The sequence below is a fragment of the Drosophila sechellia genome, chromosome 2L (assembly GCF_004382195.2).
Source record: "Drosophila sechellia strain sech25 chromosome 2L, ASM438219v1, whole genome shotgun sequence".
In the NCBI taxonomy this organism is placed as follows: Eukaryota; Metazoa; Arthropoda; class Insecta; order Diptera; family Drosophilidae; genus Drosophila; species Drosophila sechellia.
The window spans coordinates 907,313-928,545 of NC_045949.1; the positions used below are offsets into that span (position 1 = coordinate 907,313).

The window sequence follows — 21,233 nt, forward strand, 5'->3', positions numbered from 1 at the left end:
AAAAACCATACTCGATTTTCATTAGACATGCTCAGTAGGTATATTTACAAGATGTTTGCTGCCGGGTGCTGAAATCGATGATGTCTTCAGGGGGTATGTCATCATCATGCGGTGCTTGCACTTAACCTGGAACTTTTGTGGCTTCCGTTTCCAGGCCCGCGACCCAGAATTCACTTTCTACTCGTATAGTTTCCATAGTCCAGTCTTCGTTACAGTTACGTGTATTTCATCAGCGCGTTCGGTCCGCAAAATCATGAAGTCATTGCTGAATCGGATAATCCTGTGCAGCGCCTTTCTGGCCGTGGCCAGTGGTCTGAGCTTCACGGTGACTTCGCGGATCTACATGGATGTGAAGCACAACAAGAAGCCGGTGGGCAGGATCACGTTTGGACTCTTCGGGAAGCTGGCTCCCAAGACGGTGGCCAACTTCCGGCACATTTGCTTGCGCGGCATCAACGGGACCAGCTACGTGGGCTCGCGATTCCATCGCGTTGTGGACCGCTTCCTCGTCCAAGGCGGCGACATCCTGAACGGCGACGGAACTGGCTCCATTAGCATCTATGGAGACTACTTTCCGGACGAGGATAAGGCTCTGGCGGTGGAGCACAACAGACCCGGTTACTTGGGCATGGCCAATCGGGGTCCGGACACCAATGGCTGCCAGTTTTATGTGACCACCGTGGGCGCCAAGTGGCTGGACGGAAAGCACACCGTATTCGGCAAGGTGCTGGAGGGAATGGACACCATCTATGCCATTGAGGATGTGAGTATTCGAAACAAACTTATCGACATTACTGGTTAGATTCAAGCAAACCGGGACCACAATCGTGGCTTACACGCAAAGCCACACAGAAATGAAAGAAACTTTTCTGACCCATTTTCCGTTCCAGGTAAAAACCGATACGGATGACTTCCCTGTGACACCCGTGGTGATCTCCAACTGCGGCGAGATCCCCACGGAGCAGTTCGAGTTCTACCCGGACGACTTCAACATACTCGGATGGATCAAGGCGGCTGGTCTGCCCGTGACCAGCTCCTTCTGCGTTCTGCTCATCTTCCACTACTTCTTCCGCCAGCTCAACATGTACTGCTGAGGACTTTAGAGTATAAGCTTTATTACTGCACATAAGACTAAGAAGCCCCCATCCACTCCGAATGAAACCCACAATAAATGCATACAAAACTTGAGGACTTCCCTAGGACACGAGCACGGCCTTCAGTAGGATGGGAAGAGTCGGTCCCATGTGCAACTGTGGGATACGTGTCAGCATTAAAGGATTAGCTCAGCTTATGTCAGAGTAACTCACATCGATGAAGAGGTAGTCCTCCACGTGCTGGTCCTTCTTGTAGAACCGCGACTCCGGCTTAAAGAGTCCAACCATGGTCACGTCCACTCCGGAATAGTTGGACAAGCAGCCCGAGAAGATCTTGGCCAGCGTGAAGTGGTGCTTGTGGTCTGGATAAACGGACCGGTTCAGGCTGTTGTAGTATTCCTCGATTAGGCGTCGGTCCTTGGGCGCCAGATCCCGCTGGTGTTGGACCATTGTGTCCAGGTCAAAGGAGTGGGCGTGCTTCACCTTGGGATCCTGCTCCGCGTCCATCAGTCGCTCCATCATATTTCTGTACTTCTTCTTGAAGTACTCCAGTGCCGTGCACTTCTCAGCCCAGAAGGAGAACTTTTTGTCGGAGCTAAGGGATATTACTATTATTCGAGTTTCTTCTAAATTAAAATGCATCAGATTATACTACTTACTGCTTGGCATCCGTGACATTAAAGTCCACGTATAAGCCCGGAATCCTGACGGCCGTGCGTGCTGCTGCAATGAGTTTGCCGGGTCCGAAGAAGTGCAGCTTGAGCTGGAAGCGCCGCACGGAGTTCCTGGCCATGGAACCCAGGTCAAGGACGTAGCCGTGCTGCTCGCACGGAATGGGTTGGACGGTGAAGTGCTTCACCATCGCCGACTGTTTGACTCCCGGCGAGTTGTGCATCTTTTGGTAGGTTTGATGGACCTGCTGGTGCAGCTTGTACAACTCCTGCTTTGTGCGGAGTCGCTTTAGGTAACGCTCCGCCAGGATCAGTTGCCTCAGGACGGTGGCATGGGGCAGCTCCTGGTTGTTGTTCACCATCACGTAGGTGTGGACCATGCGGAACAGTTGAAAATCGTGCGCTTCCTTCCGCTCGGAGGACATTTCGGACTCGTTGGCGGAGAGCAAAGAGAAATCCTCGGTGATGGATGGTTTTTCCTCCACTTGGTTCTCCTCCTCGCCCCCTGCGCCTTTCGGTTCTTCATCGACCTCCGTGATGGAGCGAAAGATCTCGTAGTGGTAAATCTTCTGCAGCAACCGGTACTCCTCCTCCACCTCCAAGGGATCCATAGGCGCAGAGGGTAGTGGAGAAGCCATTTCCAGCATGGGCAACACGCCCTGCCCCCTCAGATGGAAGTAGCTGGAGTCGCTGTTGTTGATCATCGCTCCGAAGGAATGGCGGAAGCTCTCGCTGAAGCCGAGGATTCCCTTCACACGTATCTGACTCGCTCCAAGTGGCTCCAGCTGCATAATATCGCTGGTCACCAGCTTGCAGAAGCCGTCCACCAGACGCTTCTCGTGGGCCTGCTCCTTGCCCGGGGCCTTCACCTCGACGACAACCAACTGGAGCGGATACCTGCTCAAGTTGTTGACGCGCAGAGTGGTATCGAAAGTCTCGTACCAGGGCTAGTATATAGATTTATGTATTTACATATTCTGTAATGGGATCCAATAGGTAATATACCCACCTTAATGCCCATGTAGACGCTCTCCTTGTGGAACTTTATCTTCTGCGGAAGATTGACCAGCGTTACGGTGAATCGCTGAGTACGTCCGCCCAGAATGACCAACTCGAAGACGGCTCGCATCTCGTGGTTCCGCCGGATGTGCGGCAGATGGAGCTTGCACTCCATGTCCATGTGCTCGACGACGCCTCTCTTCTCGTAGAAATAGATGAAGCGACTGGAGAAGCAGTACTCCGAGGATGGCTCCGACCACTGATCGCTGGAGTCGATGTGCAAGCGATCAAGAATGTCCGAGATGGTTTCCCGCACCACACTTGTCGAGCTCTGATCGCGGTCCTCCAGGTCGTCGGGGGGATCCTTTGGCGGGAATAGCAATGGCTTGTGCCTCAAGTCCATATCGTTGATGACGTCGCCCAGGAGATCCAGAATAAAATCGCCTTCCTCCTCAAATCGACGAAACTGGCAGCGACACTCCTGGTATCTCTTTGTCATATTTGGCTGGTCCTCGCAGCTGAAGTCGTACTCCAGCATCCGCAGAATCTCGGAGAGAATTTCGCCAGCAATGCCATTCGGGTCGTCCTCGTCGCCTATGTACACCTCGGTGGTCTCCAGCCTCTTCCACTTGAACTCGGCTGGCATACAGCCCTGGTTGACCAGATTGATGATGCTGTCGTAGGCCTCGCCGCGATCGAAGAGGACGAGATCAGGTTGCAGGATCACCACATCCGGCACCATTATGGCCAGCCGGAGGGGAAGGGACTTGAGCTGCTTTCCCAGCGCCATAACCCCGATCCTTCCTTCGATTTGGCGGCAATATTGGTTCTTCAGGCCGCCTCTGTTGAGAATCACAAAGATCTCCTTTCGCTCCAAGTCATTCATGCTAATCCTAATCTCTTTTTCGTAGTTGTCTTCGTAGAACTCCTTTATTCTGAAAGGACCAGTCACCTGGAGCGTAACCTCAGCGATAGGCAACGAACAGGGATTAAACAGTACTGGCGTTTCCACATAGGATCGTTCCTTCAGTGGCTCACAGCGTTTGTAGTTAAAGTTCAGCTTGGGTTATAAATATTAATGAATTAAACTATATAGTAATCCTAATCAAATGCTAACCTGCTTTGGGATCCATTGCAGTTGACAGTCCACAAAGTCGGCGGAAGTCCTTATCCTTATGATGTGCTTGCGTTGCGGGTACTTTTGGTCGATGACCTGCAGCAGGAAGTCGCCGGTGGCGTGGCCCTCCACATACGAGCTGGCCAGGATGTCCAGCTGACTCTCGCAACTGGGCGACAAGTAGATGTTCTTCGGTTCCATGTCGAATCGGGATGTTAGGGCGTTGGTGGCACAGCCCGATGTGACATTGGCCTCCGGTCCGTAGGTATTTAGCCGGATGATCAGGACGCGGTAAGCGCGACCACCCTTGTTGATCACTCGTACTGGAAAGCGGTGGCGGTAAATGCTCTCCTGGAACTGCTCCTTGGTGTCGGTGTACAGCAATCCAGCATCGAATCCATTGCGGATATCGGGCTCAAAGTAGAGGGGCACGCCCTCCACCAGAAACGTGATGGGCAGCATCATCACATTGTCAAACTGAAGGTCGATGTACAGAGTGTTCTGGTACAAGTCGGGATCGGTGAACACCGACACCAGTGTGGTGTACATGCTCTGACCCGTGGACGCCAGGGCGCCTCCCCTCGACGTCAGATACTGGAATTCTATATCTTTCTAACAGCGAAATTGGAAGGGAAGTCAGTTGTGGAGTAAATACATCCAAGTACCCTTACCAGCCGCATGCTGAGCTTCGTGAGCGTGGGCGTGTAGTTGTCGATATAGAAGTGCACCACGCTTTTCTCGTATACCTGCAGGCGCTGGTGCACGTACATGGGAGTAATCCGAATCTCGGAGGGCAAAACGTTGGCGAACAGGTGGAAGGCGTAGGGTCGTTTGGCGCCCACGATACTGACCAGACCCGATAGCCTGGTGCTGCCCAAGGAGCGGAAGGTGACCGCGCACTTGGCAGTGACTTCCAATCCGCCGTCGATGAAGAACTTCCAAATGCCGTCGCGGAATGTCATGTCGTTGGGCTGTGGAGAGAAAAGTGTAGTTACTCATCTGTTTGCAGGAGCATTTTCCATTCGGGGTTATCCATGACTTACAACCACGTCAAAGTGAAGAAAGGCACCTATGGTAGATCGGTTGGTGAAGTTCATCTCAAAGTCGTAGTCCTCGCCAGCGTAAATGATTCGGCTGGAGAGGTCAACCATGTTGGACCAAACAATATCGGGCACAACGCAGTTATACTCAAACCAGAGCTTCGAGCAGAGGAACTCCGACTTGATCATAGTCTTCATAATGGGGTGATCATCGCTGGATTCCAAGGAAGGGTTGGCGACGACGGGACAAATCCGCACGGACAGCGATCGGTGGAAGTAGCCAACCTTGTTGGGCACCAAAAGGATGGTGATGCTGCGCCCGGTGTTTGGACGCAGGTAGATTATCTCATTGTCACAGAACACTTCACGTGGATCGCTGGGGAGGGCGTTCCAGTCCATGAATATGTAGTTGTTGTGCTTGGTGAACACGGAGAAGTACTTGGAGCTCAGCAGACCCATCAGCGCCTCTTGGATCACTCGGCGATCGGTCTCCGACTTTTCGAAGATCTTCTGCTTCTTCAGGCTGGTCAGCAGATGGGCGGCCATTTGCGGAATGGGTTCTATGTGGAAGGTATGTAGCAACAACACTTTAAAATCCCAATCCCTAGGCTTACCCATCACTTCCTCCTCAAACTCCGAACTGTAGACGGAATCGGTCGACTTCACGGAGTTCACAGACAGCAGTTCCGGCTCGGTGATGGTGAGGTGGATTTCTTTATGTTCCTCCAGCTGCTGGCTCTGCAGATCCTCGTGCACCTGCTGCAGATGCCGTATGGGATCCCGCACAGTTACGGGCAGCATATCCGTGGCGCTGCGAATGTTTAGGACCAGCGGCGTTTCTTCGCCATCTTCCGTGGCCTTCACCTGGAGCGTAATGGGCACTGCCAGCGGATTCATGAGCAGCATGTACCGCTTCTGGGGCACCGCAATCGGAATGCTTCCGAACTCCACCAGCTGGGGGAAGGTGCGCAGCTGCACCGGCTGTCCGGCGCCTCTGGTGAAGATTGGTGTGAATAGGGGCTACACTTTCATTACACTGGTAGTTACTTCAGTGAGATCTTGTAGTGGGCTCCATTCTGCACCTTGAAGCGCAAAGTATTGGTGAACCGGGAGGGCAGCAGCGTGTAAAAGGACAGGTTGAAGATTCCGCGTGTGCACGGCTCCAGAAAGAATCCCTCTGCTGGCGTGATGCGAATTCCGGACCCATCGGGATCCGAGCAATCAGTGTACACAACTTTGGCGGGCACATCTGTGGACATAAGTTGATATCATGTATTAATGGGCAGAGGTCATAGCCCCGTAGCTCTACTATCACCATCAACATTGAGGACCTTGATCTGGGCGCAGTGCTCTTCGCCCAGGTAGATCTTCCGAAAGTCAATGGTCTTCGGATGGAACTCCATGTCAACGCCGCCGATTGATCCAGAGAGGATGACGTTGTGCGATTCGATGCACTCCTGGGCGTCGGTGAAGCAAAAGGTGGCTCGACTGCGCTGGAAGTACGGGGGCTCCACGTCGTCCGAAAATGGGTTTTCGGGATTGTAGCTCGGGCGGAAAATCAATCGGATTTCAGCGGAAGAAGCGGACCCAATCCTTGCCGGCAAGTCGAAGTCGAAGTGCTTGGCCGCATCTGCATCGATCTGGACGTTCTGGATACTCGTGTTCTCCTCGAAGTCGTACAGCAGCACGCTGTGCATGCTGACGGCATCGTCGATCAGTTTGTTGGAGAGAGTGCCTTCCATGTCCTGGCTATCGCTCACCCCTAACGGCTCGGAGTAGAACTTGCCGGCAACGAAGACTTCGTGGGGGGTCTCGTTGCACACGGTTACCGTGCGCACATCTTCTCGCGAAAACTTGGTCATGCCGAAGACCACGCTGCCGATGCTCAGGTGCACACCCATGGACTTGGGCGTGAAGAAGAACATCACCGGCTTGGGGGGCACTGCAATCAGATGCGATTTCAGCACACAGCCGGGTGTGAAGGATTTAGGAATACTCACACACGCCAAACTTAATGTTGAAGAAACCCCTGTAGACGTTCAGCTTTTTCGGCTGGATAACCAGCAGGAGCTTGCCGTAATCTTTCGGCGGCAGGATGTCCTTGTTGTTACTGATCTGCAGGCCCCGATTGGTGCTGTAACATGATCTTGAGCTGGACTTGTTACATGTCTCATGAATGCACAACTTACTTTCTGTACCGCACTCGGACAAGATCTTTGGTGGGGTTGTAGATGATCATCTCATAGTGCGTCTTGTTGCCGGGCACGCAGTTCGGAAAGGTGATTGTGTCGCTAATCGAGGGACTTTCCAGCTTGTCCAGCACTGAGGAAGAGTACGGCAATGGGATTGGAATCATGGCGACCAGACGAGCTTACCAACTATGGGCACTTGGAAGATGATGTTAGGGTGAAAGCACTCCACCAGGATGTGGCGTCTGCGATTGATATCCCGCTTGGAGGAGGCCCTGATCCAGATCTTTACTTCCAGCGACTCGTCAGTGTTCAGGTAGCGATGCAGATCCAGTTCCGGTATCGAAACAGAAGTGTCTTCCGGACTGTCGGTGGTTACGCTGACCAAGCGGGGAAACTGCGGGCCAGTTCCATTAGAGTGAGAATGGATAATTGGAATGTGATTCACTGTTTACAACACACTCACCAGTCCGGTGTTCTTGATATTGAGGGTCAGACCGTAGGTGCTGTTGACCCTGAAGCACTTGTTGTGTATCATCATCCGCGGCGTTATGTGCAGCGTGTCCACCATGTTGGAGTACTCACTGTAGTCTGCGCGAGGACGAAAGAAGAGGGCATTGATATAGCCAGTACCTATGGTCTGTAATCTTACATTCCTTGGCCACGCAGCATTGAAACTGGCGCTTCGCTTTGCTATATCGTACTGGCGGCTTTGCTTGGCGCTCCTTGGCGGGTTTTCCAGCGTTTGGGGCTGGACGAGCGGGCTCCTGCGCGGGATTCGATTCCGAATCGGACATTCTGGCATGTAGTGTGTCACCTAAAACTCAAAGATTGTCATAAAATATAGTTTCGTTTTAACTTGATAGAAATTCAAAGGCCGGAGCTCACCGCAGTGAGTCTCTGATGTTTTTTCAACAGGGTGGCAGCACTTCGGTTCACAACTCACCACAGCGAAACGGTTTAGCATTTGAAATTTCATACAAGCAGTGCAAGAGGCGTTTTAGTTGTTTTTTTCTGTTCTTAATTAAGTTGAAATGCGGTTCATTTTTATTATTACATCTATTTACCTCCTAATCAGTGGTCCTCTGTAGTCGGCTGTAGTCGCTATTCTGGGGCTGTTGTTTTGGCAAAACAATTTCAATTTGGAAAACCCAACGCAGCGTGAGCACCACAAAATGTCGAACGTGTTGCAGCCTCTTCTTTTTGCTTGACCTTAACCACAGTTTCATCGGAAAGCCCAAATACACAGAGAGAAAATATAGGTGGAGTCTTGCCAAAAAATGGCAAGAAGTAGTCGCTATCTTTAAAGACAAAATTACTATTTTTTTTACAAATAAATCTGTGTGGAAAAATTCCAAAATATATTTCAAGGTACTTGTAAAAGTTAGTTCCTAGTAAGCCCTACTTTTCAACGTGCAAAACCGAAGCAATGCCAACCGCAAAAGCTGCCAATGCACAACAAAGTCCGGCTGTTTGCCTTATTTATTTGCTGGTCCGTTCGAAGGATACCGCCGTCTGTGCCCGATCCTGCACTTGGCAAAAGGACATTTCGTCCTTTTGTGCAAAATTAATGATATGGGCGAGCAGGAAGGGCAGTTGTGCGGTTGCGATGGCCTCCGCCATCCTATTGCCATTTTTATTGTCAACGGGGCCCCGAAACTTGAGATAAAAATTTGCCGGAAAGCCAAGCGACCGCAAAACCGGACAAAGAAAATTGAAAGAAGGTCCTGTGGATGTGGAATGCGAAATTTGCATGTGTGCTCTGCACTGCCTGGTTGGTCCAGCCCACTTGTGTTATCGCCGGCAAAGCGCTTATAAATCACGGCACTTCAGATGCCAGGACCTCGAGCCACCGACTTCGGACGCACAGAAGATAGCCCACAACACATGACCATCGGTATGGCCGAAAATTGCAGCAGCCTTCGGTGGATTGGCATGCGATCCAGGATCCGTGGTCCGTAGCTCGTTCCCGTGACATGCTACTTTGATGGAAAACAATTGGCAGGACTCAGTGGCAGGACATCGCTCTCATCATGGTTCAGTTGGCTCCTTTATTGAGTACAAATTGGATGCCATAATGATGACAAAGAACCGACGCCAACGCAGCTTTAAGTGCTCCCCTTCCGTGGATGGCATTTTTATGACATCCAATCCGAGGTCTGCGACTGATTGCTCCACTGCATCCCCGCTGTCCAGCGGCCAAGGACCACCACCTCAAGGATCTGGGGCCCTGGGAAAAGGGGTTTTATTTGTCCGGCTTATGTGCTCCTTACGACTGTAAAGTGGCAATTCTTTAACAATTTATGTTGCCAAACCAAAGTCGAGTGTGTGCTGAAAATGGAAAACCGAGGGGTGGGTTTTCTGGCCAAGGGCTGCAACAGCTGACGCCACCCCCCCGCAAACGCCCTACCACCCCATACACTCCCCAACCCCCCCTCCACCATGCAGGACGCTTTTTATTTTGTTGGTCCGTCGGCGGCTGTGAAATTTTCGTGAATTTATGAGCACTTGAGAGCAGGCGCCATCGCCAAAGGCAGTCCTATTCCCCCTCACCACTCCCTGCTTTTCTCCAGGGCGACTTTGTTGGCCTAATATAAATTTCAACTTGAACAACAACAGTTACACTTGGAGAAATTCATACCTATTTCTGGGCTCATTCCCATACAGTTTAGAAGCATATTTAAGGAGCTAAAGTATAAATACCTATTGAGACGAATCTAAAATGTGAGAAATGCATGCTCAATGATTCAACTTGCATTTTTTGGAGTGTCCAGTGGATTGGAGGACATGGAGTTGGGGGCTTGGGGCAACATTTTAATGCGCCACGCGGTATTTTTTGGGTTTTTTCTCGCCCCACTCCTAAGTGGCAGCAAACGGGGCAATAAAATGGTCGCCGAATGTTATGAAAGGATTGCGGCAAGTGCGAAGCCTCGTAAATCGTAGGCCAGTAGCCCTTATAAAAATTAGTTTACGTGGCACATAATTTTGCATTAATTCCGCCTTGGAATGGCACTCGAGCAGAGGAGGATGTGACCAGAGCATCGAGGATGGCTTGCCAAAAGGAGCACTTTGCCACATTTTAAAGTGTCTGTCACATAAAGTGCTCACTGGGGGCCACAGAAAACAGAGAGCGAGAAAACAAAATGCAACAAGATATTTTGTTATGCTGCACAGAAAAAACACAGTAAAAACAACACGGGCTCGGAGCAGGCAAACAAAAACAGAAACAAGAGGAAAAACAAATGCTTATAAAATGATAAGTTGCAGCTGGATGAGGACGTGAAGTCAAGTGAAATGCAGCAGCGGCAAGGACGAGCCACGATCGCAGGACCTCCTCGGGCCGAGCGGGGCAGGATTGGCAAAGGACCTGCCATCGACGATGTGTTGCGGAAATATTTTGTGTGAAATTATTGCGGCCAGAGCGGAGACAAGACGGCTGCAGCGAGCGGAGCAAGCAGAGCAGGATACTCGCCGTCAAGGATGCTCTTAACTGGAATAAAAAGTTTGAAATATCTTGCAGTTGCAGTTTACAGGTCTTAGATTCAGTAAGATATTTTTGCGAGACACGAGATGTCCAATCGATTGGCTTGCCACAACTCATTTAATATCCAATTTGCATCGCATATCGTCTGCAAGGGAGCGGTGGCGTATGCGTAATATTTGTGACACGACGCCATCTAGCGGCCAGCCACAGCAGCAGCTAATTAGTGTGACAAATTGCTTAGTCAGAGGCAGAGCAGCGAGAATGCGGGCCAAAACCACATCCCTGGTGACCCGTGGCCAGTAGCCAGTGGCCAGTGGCCAGTGGCCAGTGGCTAGTGGTTGGTGGCCACATCCTGCTCTGTCAGTCAGTCACTGGTATGTGCAGTCTCCCAGTGCAGAATGAAAACTCATTAAAAATTTACAACTGATTGACTCGCAGAATGCCCAAATGGGCGGGCGGCTATTGCTGTGCCAGAAATTTGGACAGTTCTCGTTCATTTCGGTTTCCAGTGGCCATGGCTAAATGATGCAGACAAACGCATCGAATGGCATATGCTCCCTGCAACTGGAGCAATTTATGCTAATGCTCGGTAGTGAAATCAAACAGCAAAATAGCAACAATTGTGTAAACAACAGGGCCGTAAAGCAAACTACGTACTAGCACTACGTGCGAGGCAGCTGCCACTGCCACTGCCACTGCAACACTGCAACTGCATCTGTCGGTTGCACAAAATATTGACGCATATATTGGCAGTGACAATTAATCTGCTAATTGCCAATTTAAGCACGTAAACCAAACACAGGCGGTGGCATCGACATGACCAGGGCGTGGCTACCGCATACCCAGTGACAGATAGAGTCGGCACACTGCGAGCAAATGGGTGTTACTTTCAAGCCAAGTTCTTAAATGGAATTTATAAATAACGAAGATATGCGTAGCCATTCAAGTGACTATAGTTCTTCTACTGCCTAACCTCATTGGTTTGGTTAACTACATTCATACATACTTTTCTCCCAGTGTACGGATGGGTAATAGGAACGGCCAATGGTCCGTATCGGGGTCGCCGTTTACGGGCTGCCTGCAGGACGAAAATGGAGGCTGTGGACTGCATCTGCAAGTGAATTTGATTTGCAGGCTGATTTATGCGTGCGACGCTCGAGTACTTTTGCGTAATTTGAGCTAATGAAAGTCAACAGAGGCCGTATCAAGGAGGTGGGACGCAGGACGCAGGACGAAGGACATGGGCAGCCGAAGAGGGGACACAAGTGCGTATGAATAATCAGGGTTTAAAGCGAGGTCGTAAATAAATTAGTTTTGCTGTTGACACGACAAATTGACGTGGGGGGAGCTGGGAAGCGACTCCGGAAGCCGGCAACCCTATTACTCCGCTCCGGATGCAGCACAATGGTGATCTAATGAGCACGCACTGCCTCCCGCCTCCCGCCTCCCGCCTCCTGCCATTGAGCCTTTGAGTCCTGGGCCAGGGATTTTCTTTCATTTTTTCGCGCGTAGTTTCTTGCAAAAGTTTCGCCTAGTTTGTCGGAATGGCAATGGCGATGATAGGCGGGGGCTCTTGGGGCGTGTCCCTTTCGACCCTGTCAACTAAATGCGCTCCATTGTTGGGATTGTTGGCGGCAGGACGAGTTCGTCCCTTCTCATCCGCCATGACGATTGTGTCGCAGCTCATTAAATCCAAGGCAAGACAGCAAAAGGCAAGCCACAAAAATCCTTTGCACTCGCACAAAGAGCTCCATTGTGCCGTTCCGTCCAGTCCGCCGGCCACATTCAAAATGCCATTAAAAGCATACTAAAATTAATTTGTAGCAATTAGTTGCAAATTGCCAGAAAGCAAGGCGGCCAACGGCCAAAGGATGAGTGCAGGCGCTTCTGTCCAGAGAAATGGCTCAACATTTTTATGTGTTTTTGCTCATTTAGAGAGCTGTCTATGGCCATGCCGAGCAAAATCATAAAAACCCACTGCCAATTGCTCCAACCGAGCTCCTCCTCTATCTTTTCTTCTGCCGGCGAAGTAGTGGAGCACAAATAAATTCTCTGTTATTTTTGGCAATTATTTTCACATTCGACTACATTCCTGCCCCCCAAAAGTGGGTTTGTGTATCTCTTGTGTCGAACTCATTTGTAATTTGCAGCTAGTTGGACCGACAAATGCTCGTCGCTCCTTGGAGCCTGGGGATATCAGACAGCTCAAGTCTGGATGATGAAACAAATTAAAAAAATACACCTCTCAAAGAAGAAGAACTACAAGTGTATAAATCTTCTTTTCAGCTGAAATCGAAAAGAATTGTAAATTGAATTCGATGCGAACCACAATTGCTGGGTACTTCTCATTCGACATCCAGCTCGAAATATAATTCCCATTTGTTGCTGTTGCTTTGACTGCGACGCCATTAATTAGCTCCCACCTCCAGAATTTTCCCCCGAATTTCCCCGCCCCCCAGCCCCGCCTCCTTTTCACCAAATCCAACTGCGATTCCCAGCAGCGATAGACATCTCGGTGCCGCATTCGTCTTGAGAATGGAAGGGGACTTTGCATGACACATGTTGTCAGCGGGCCCATCATTCTTGCTACACAGTAAAATATTTCAAAATAAGTAATATTTCATTTTGTGCTTATTCAGATAAGTTTTGAAATATATTATTGTGATGCGCTTCAATTAAAATATGAGTGCACTACTGAAGTTGAACCCATTTCCAACCATCAGCGGTATTTAATACATATGTATGAATCATGAAAAATCAATAGCTCGCTGCTTTTTTTGTCTGTACCGATGGCTGAGCCAACTATTCGCTGCGCTAATTGGAAAATGTCACAATTTATTTTATTTTTATGTTTAATTGGATTCTGCTGAACGGAAAGTTTACTTCGGAGGGATGGGCTGCGTCGCCTAGGTACGATGCATGATAATTTTCTTAATTTGCGCGCCTTGATGAGCATCAAAGGCGGGAAAGCGGGGAAAGCGGGAAAAGCGTGGTGATCGGGTGGCGGGGACAAGGGGACAGGCAAGTTGCCTGTGCTAGTGAGAAAAGGAAACTTTTTCCATTTTGCTGATGGCATGCGTACGTGTAAAAGTTTTTGCCCACAGCTTCTGGGGTAGCAAGGGAGGGAGCGGTGCTGCTGCCACAAGGACGACTCTTCAAAGGTGCAAATAAAGTAAATTATTAGATTCTTCTTCTGCAGCTTGTGGATTTCCGCTTCAATTACGTCCGCTGCTCTCGCATAAATTTCACTTGACAAACTTGCTCGTGATAGTTGGCCACCCCAACCAGCAGCCACCCACACTCCCACTCACATTGACAAATTAAGGACTTCCGCAGGGGGCGACATGTAATTGCTATTAGTTATACCCCAGCCAAGCTTAATGAGAGTGGAGCGAACGTGTAATCGCAGCACAAGTTGCCATCTATTCCTTTTTGGATAAGTTCGGAGTCATCCATAGCATAAAGTGAAGCATCCAGGATGCATTCCAGTATAGTACCTACTAATCTCAATATCAACACGAATTTCTTGGCCCTATCTATATGTTCTATAAGCGCCACAATATGTGGTAACATATCCGAGGCGCCCCTAATGAGCGCTTGAAGTTTTGTCGCTTCTCTTCAACAGGCAACTTCACATGGATTTGGAATCAAAGGCGGCTTTGGGTATAATTTCTCGGGCACATAAATAAATCACGTTGTCTGCCAGATAAAAAGCTTTATTGGCTTCATTATGGCAACGGCATTCTGTTTGGGCTTAATGAGAAATATATGCTGCACGGCGTTGCGTATACGCCGCATAGGCGCTCCTCGCTTGTTGCCGCGTGTCCTTAGCCTTATTTTTTCGTCGAGGGGTGCGCATAATAAATTTTCATTTTAATGACTTAACGCATAAAAACAAAAACAACGAGAGACCCGACAAGATGATGAACAATGCAGGGTGTTACAGGTGCTGTTGTGCGTCCTTGTTGCCGTTTTTACAACCATTTCTTGAGCTCCGGTTCTCTCTGCTTCATTTGTTACGCATTTTCCCGGCTTTCCCCCATCGAGCTTTCCATCGCCTGGACCCGAGAGGCGTCGCATAAATGTGTTGGCAAAACATTTTTATGATGACGTGCTAAAGGGAACTCTGGGATCCGTATTCTGTATAGTATTCCGGGATCTGGGATCTGGGATGCGAGATGTGCCCACGCGTCGCCTGCGAGCAAAAAGTTAATTAGAAATTATGCTCGAGCTGCGCAGCTCCGAGCACAAGTATACGAGTGTGTACGAGTAGAGGTGTAATGGCGAACACACAACACCTTTGGGCTTTCGCAATGAGGCTTAAAAATCATACAAACATATAACAAGAGCCATAAACCTCGATGGCACGGGCATAAAGCTAATGAATGCCACTTTTGATGTGTGTGTGCGTAGCAGAAGCGTGACAAGGCTTAAAAGAAGGCTCAGTGCATGCAAAAGTATCTCCTAAATACATCAAAATTCTTAGCTATTAGTACAAAAAAATAGATTTGGTTAGCTACTAACTAGCTTAGTACAATTTCGATTTCATGCCATCGAGAAGTGACTTCTAAAACAATAAACATCTTCAGGCACTCGAAAGAGAAAAGAAAATTAGGAATTTTCGTTATGGGAGGACATTTGATGCCATGCGAACGTTGTATCAAATGAAGAGTTTCACATTTTCGCAGTCAATTGTCTTTTATGTGCTTTCGCCGCACTCATTTCACTCCCTCCCAAAATATGTGTACACTGCTGTTTTTATAGGGCCAAACATATTTTTCGTTTTTAGCTTTGCATACTTTCCAAGTGTTTTTCATATGCCAGGGTTGTCGAGTGCCTTTGCCGATGTCAAATCCTCGTTTTCTGAAAGCAACGCTATTTTAAGAAGTTGCTATGCCCAATTGGTTTTCAAAAAGCCAATGACCCTGCAAACGATTTAGTCGTGATGCGTAAACAAACCTGGCAACCCTAGCTAGGTGAGGGTGTGTTTTTAATACATTTTCGCTTCAACATTTCCACAATAACAGGGAGGAGCGGAGTCGGGAAATTACCATGCCGCTTATCAACACACTCACATCGGCATGAGCATCGTTTTGCTCGATGGCACTTTGGGGAGCAACTATGCAGCGCGTTCGCTGTGACTAATAAAAGTACACACACACACACACGATGGCAGCAGATCCTGGCATTCCCACAAAAGCAATATAATAGTCAAGCTGCCCTTCCTCCCTGGTAATATGCCACATTTTCCGCTTTCTTTTTGCACCGTTTTCATTTGTTACTAAAATCATAAACAAATGTTGGTGCAGAGTTGCGCGCTATCTCGCATATGGAATAAAAATGGCACACACAAACACGGCCAGCAAATAAACTGCTCGTAAAGCAAAAAAAAAAATGTGGAAAAAATCAAAAGTAGGGGGAGATAGAGAAAAACCAAATGTTGCGAAAAACAAGTAGAACTTTGTGGTTGTGAAACTCGACGAATGGCGTACCTAGTACTCACACATACACATCTTCCTTGAAAATCCGACTCGAAGTACCAAGAATAGGAATAGAAAAGTTCGCTGACATTATATATGAAATATTTAGCTTTGTTTTTATGGTTTCTTCAAATAGAGCATAGCCCTCAGTCCAGGTAATACTCATGGTTAAAAGGCATGAGTCGCTGAATCCGTGGGTTTCGAGAGGTTTTCAGGCTGGAGTGGTGGGGACTCCAAGGGGTAGCGACTTAATCTCCATCTAAACGCAATGGAGTCGTAATAACAACAGAAAACAAATAAAAAACCGAGACCTACGGAGCAGACACACAGGATATCTGCGAATACATATGCATGATCTGTACGTCTGTGTGTACATATGGTCGCATTCATAGTTTACTTTTTTCCACTTCATTTTATACCACCACCCCCACTTTTCCTCTGCGGCGGCAGGAAGCGCAGGAAAAATGGCAATTTTGTGTTCTTTTTTCATTTTGCTCATTTCTCTTTTATTTCGAATGTTGACTGACTCCCTGACTCACTCGCTTTTGCGTCGTTACAAGCTCCTTTTTCTTTTTGCCAAGGATGTGCGGCTGTGTGTGCTGCTGATTAGCCCACTTGGGTGCCATTGGAGTGCTTCATTTGATCCTTGGCCGCAGTTCTAACAACCTCAACCCTCCTCGAGTCCTGTCCGTGTCCGTGTCCATGTCCTTGTGCCACCAACATTGTACACACACGTGTCCGCTTGTCCCGCTTAGGTGTAGCTCCTTCTGCCATTCGCCATCTTGTCTCCTGCACTTCTCACTGGCCACAAATATGAGTGTGTTCCGAACAGCAGCAAAAAACTGGAAAAGCTGCAGGATCAAGCAATATGCGTAGCATCGATGACCTACAAATCACCTAAATGATATGTCTATCACTCTTATTTTATGGTATTAAAAACTGAAGTCTGTGTGCTTTGTAATATATCTATAGGGATGAGGTCCTGAGTCCTGTACATCCTGTACAGCGTTTTCAGCGGTCTCTCTAACCGAATTGCTTCAACTTTCCATGTTGCTTACATGCTGCCAGTTACATGGAGTATTGTACATTATTGTGTTGTTGTCTCGCCTCATTTGTGTCCTGCCCCATCCTCTTGCACATTGTCGTGCTTGCTACCATGTCTTTGTGGTCATTTCTAGCTCCTCCCTTGCCCCACGACCCGCTTGCCCAAGAAATGACAGGACGAATAAAGAAATTCCCGCAAAACTGCTGGCTGAGGAACAATGAATTTGCAAGGGTATCGAATGCTTCGACAACTGCCACCCACTCGAACCCTCGGAGCAGTCGTCCTAATTTGGTCATTACCCAGGTTGATGGGATCGTAAAGTGGGGCTGTGCGTCTGTGGGTCCTTTTCCTGCTGCTTCTGACAGGGTAGGGACAATTTTCAGGTCATTTAATTCAAAAGTCATATGTTGTCGTAATTGAAATCCGCAGGGCGGAAGGCAGGAGCTCAAACGGAAGCAGAAGCAGGAGCAGAAACAGAAACAGAAGTCCACTGAATTGCATAATTTGATTAAAATATTACGGCGTATTTATTCTTGGGCCCGGTTTCACTTTTCTGCCCAAATCGAATATTTCATGCAAACCGCTCGAAATATTTTCCAGCGGTTGACCCCAAGGGAAAATCCGATGGGGAGGAGGGCGGAAAAGGGCAATCTGTGCTGACTCGGAAAAGGCAGCGAAGATACAAGCAGACAACCAAAAAGTAGTTTGGTGTAAATTTACATTTTATATTAAAGTGACGCAGCTGTCGTTTCTGTTTTTGCTCCGGGCAAAATGAGTTTTTAAGCGCTTTCCGTCCTCATGTGTGTGTGTGAAACCGCAGAAATCAAGGCAAAGGACAACGTTTCTGGGGGGGATTCCCACTTGGAGGATGGCATGCGTCCTTTAGGCGTCTAATTTCCCTGCTCCTTCGGAGCCCGAACATCATTATCGAGGACTTCTGTGCTGCCCTTTTTAGCGATTACCGATTTTTGTGTGGCTGCAACTAATTAGTGGCTGCACCTGCTCATCACCGCGTCCCGGAAAACCCATTGGTCCTTTGGCTCGGGCCATTAATAATGCTTTCGCTGGCATTGTGGCCATCTCCGCGTTGGCCACGTCATCGGATATCGCCGACTGCCCCTCCGCGGAGGAGACTCCGTGTCATCTGCTCGCCGCCTCATTTTTTAAACCGCCCGGTCTGCGAAAACCCCAAGCCAAACAAGCTGATAAAGTTGAAAGCAGCCACATGAGTGAGTTTGCTTACACGCGAAACTATGATCGTTAATCAAAGTGCATGCGATTATCCAATTCGATTAATTCGTTTATTAAATATCATGCTTACAGCACGTACATACTTACAAGTTAAATAGTTTTAAACCATTCTATACAATCTGCTACCTGTTTCTCGCAGTGCAGCATGACGGCCAGCAAGCGACAAAGCACACGATTAAATTACAAAATGTCAATAACGATAACGAAATGAAATTGATTGAAACGAGTGGCGACCACACAATGGATGCGACATCCCGTGGCATGAGTACGTTTATGTGGACGTGGCTATATGCTGTGCTCCCGGACCTGGACATCGTCATTCCCTGTCGCGTAATAAATGATGCGTGTGTGCTTGAGTGGATGACACCTTGCCGATATGGCAGATATGCGCCGCACAATGGCATGTCAATTAAAATGCCCGATGTTGAAATCATCGACGATGAAACACATTATCAAAAGTGTGCAGCGGGGTGGTATTTACACAAATTGCGAATGAATATTTATGAGGGGCCGCCAGCAGCGTTCACTCGAAGGGTTCATCGGGTTCATTTCGTTCACTTGGGAAAAACTAGTTGGTGTTCCGGCGAGCACACCTCAAGTTCCCCTGGTTCAGCTGGTCCTTCGCAATGGTGCGGACATTTTTCGGGGGCTTCCAACTTTGGCAGCCCGGAGCGAGAACAATGAAATGCACTTAAAAGCATTTAGTTGTTGCGACAAAATGTGCAGCACAGAAATGCGGTTGCCGAAAGCAGGAAAATGGGAGTGGAAGTGCAAGTGGCCAATCCTTTGCAAATAATGTGCGTGAGTAAACAAAAAGCAGGGCTTGACTTTGGCAACTGGTCCTTCGCTTACATAGATACACGCAGATGAGGTCCTGCTCCTTCCAAATTAGCGCCATAAAGTATGCAACAAGCTTTTGCCACCGCTTTTAATTTGTTCGCCAGCACTACGGCCATCAAATATTCATTTCTGGGGCTTCTGAGAGAACAGTGGGTGGTTATGGATGGCAGTGGGCGGTTCTGGCTGGTTCTGGGTGGTGGGAGGTCCATCAGAGTTCAAGAGCGGCCTCGTTCTTCAAGGGAAAACTTTCGGCTAATTTGCGTGCGGCAACTAAAACATTTTCCTGGTAGGCGGTTTCTGTGGGGCTTCCGGTTAACGCTCTGCTCGCAACTAAATTTCCATTCAACTGTCATTTGCGAGGGAGCAGCCAAAACGATGCCAAGTCCCCGACTGAATTTTAATTTCACTGTCATAAGCAAGCGATTAATGACTGACAAGTAATTAAATATGCTGCGATAAGGCGGCTCGGAAAGCCCCATCTTCATCATCATCTTCGTCGGAAAAAGGCGGATGGAGCTATCTATCATCGGGTGGCTGTGATTGGGCCATAAAATTAAATAAGCGGCTGACTAAATTCCACTATCAAATTGAATTCGGCAATTTGTCCCTGCACTCTGCAGCTCCGTTTACTATGCAAAGGATCTCGGATGGAGGGCACTCTGTTTATGTTGCCTGCTTGGCCCATAAAAAAGAGGCGGACTGCGGTTCTCCGCCGGAAATCTCATTTTGTTTGTAAATCAGCAATTTGCAGCCGGGCACAGGACGTTCTCGATGTCGTTGTCGCCTCACCAACACACTCGCAAAGTGGGAGCACCCACATTGGTACACTGCGCGAAAACCGCACACTTTCTTATCACTAAAATACTAGCTTGATCTGGAAAAGTGTTGGAATGCAAGTGTTTTCAATTTCCTGCTATATATACATATACAGATATGGTTGATAGTAATGTCAGTTACATAGCACTAATTTTTCTCAGTGCACACACTCACATTTTTAAACGCTCAATAAGATTGGAAAATTGATGGCGGTATTGCTCATTGGTTTGGTAACGCTCTTCGCCCCGCTTTTCCGGCACCCTTTTGCTTATCGCTCGGCAGGACTCGCCCGGCAGGAGCAGGCGGCTGCTCCACCCACTTGGTAAGTAAGTAAATCCCTCATTTTCAGTGGAAATAAAAATTGCCCCAGCAGCGTAACGCAAAATAAACACATTTAAGTTGCAAATTGAATTTTGCATAATCCCAGGCGCCGTAGCGATGCCACTTGGGCTGCGTTTCTGTCCTGGGCTTCTGGATCTCCTTATCGCGGGTCCGTCTTCGTCCTGTGCTGTCTGTCGCTCCTTTTTATTTTTCGGTGGCACTGGCACACTTCACATCAGCGCATGAGACGGAATTTCTGATTAGTTGCCTTGGATTCCCCTTCGGCGCCCAACACTTTGCACTTGTTTACCCAGCTTTGACTTTGCCGGAATTCTATTTATTTTCGAAAATTTCTTTTGGGAGGCGGCACTCTGCCCACATGAATGTCACACACGCAGCAGGCAGGACGCCTCCTCTTCCTAGGCGTGTGATCCTGGGGGATTTACAAAGTAGCCGCGTAATTGAATTTACTTTATACTTTGCCTGATTAGAAAAAGTTGATTGGATTTCACGCTGCCTCATATGGCGGCACAAAATCCTTCTGGATGTGTGTGGGGCAAGTCAATTAAGGCACGTAGACCGTATGGATTTCCATATCATACGTATTACAAGTTTTATAACTATCTACATTTTTGGGAACATGACAGTCTGATTTATCTGTCTACAAGACGCATCAATTCTAAAAATAAATTGGCAAAAACAAAGATGCATTGAACGAGATTTGAGATAGCTGGTCAAGGATTTGAATTTGGTTGACGTAATGCCGGCTTGATTGCACCTGCAGAGCTGGCTCTTGGCAACCAGATGAATAGAAGTCTCGCTTTGATAAGAGACAAGAGGGTGCCAAGGCGATAAGAGGTAGCCGGCACAGATGGACAGATGGTGT

At 48.4% G+C, this 21,233-nt stretch overlaps 2 protein-coding genes across 2 annotated transcripts; one reads left to right on the forward strand and one right to left on the reverse strand.

Annotated features, from left to right (window-relative positions):
* Positions 1 to 186: 186 nt before the first annotated feature.
* LOC6617314 (peptidyl-prolyl cis-trans isomerase, rhodopsin-specific isozyme) lies at positions 187 to 1,188 on the forward strand. The gene is made up of 2 exons (XM_002041604.2): positions 187 to 763; positions 891 to 1,188. The coding sequence occupies exons 1-2, from the start codon at positions 254 to 256 to the stop codon at positions 1,092 to 1,094; spliced, it is 714 nt and encodes a 237-aa protein (XP_002041640.1). The 5' UTR covers positions 187 to 253; the 3' UTR covers positions 1,095 to 1,188.
* On the reverse strand, positions 1,162 to 7,946 carry LOC6617315. The gene is made up of 15 exons (XM_002041605.2): positions 7,763 to 7,946; positions 7,577 to 7,701; positions 7,297 to 7,507; positions 7,111 to 7,243; positions 6,922 to 7,055; positions 6,237 to 6,863; positions 5,969 to 6,170; positions 5,536 to 5,915; positions 4,925 to 5,481; positions 4,553 to 4,852; positions 3,882 to 4,493; positions 2,775 to 3,824; positions 1,754 to 2,712; positions 1,308 to 1,689; positions 1,162 to 1,250 (listed from the first exon to the last, which is right to left on the reverse strand). The coding sequence occupies exons 1-15, from the start codon at positions 7,905 to 7,907 to the stop codon at positions 1,197 to 1,199; spliced, it is 5,871 nt and encodes a 1,956-aa protein (XP_002041641.2). The 5' UTR covers positions 7,908 to 7,946; the 3' UTR covers positions 1,162 to 1,196.
* Between the last annotated feature and the right edge of the window lie 13,287 nt (positions 7,947 to 21,233).

Bases quoted from the DNA above. Each gene is read 5' to 3' on its own strand.
- LOC6617314 (XM_002041604.2), top strand. From the start codon at position 254: ATGAAGTCATTGCTGAATCGGATAATCCTGTGCAGCGCCTTTCTGGCC. The intron at 764-890 runs GTGAGTATTCGA...TTTCCGTTCCAG, and splicing joins CCATCTATGCCATTGAGGAT to GTAAAAACCGATACGGATGA.
- LOC6617315 (XM_002041605.2), bottom strand. From the start codon at position 7,907: ATGTCCGATTCGGAATCGAATCCCGCGCAGGAGCCCGCTCGTCCAGCC. The intron at 7,508-7,576 runs GTGAGTGTGTTG...ACTGGCCCGCAG, and splicing joins ATATCAAGAACACCGGACTG to TTTCCCCGCTTGGTCAGCGT. The intron at 3,825-3,881 runs GTTAGCATTTGA...TTATAACCCAAG, and splicing joins TGCAATGGATCCCAAAGCAG to CTGAACTTTAACTACAAACG.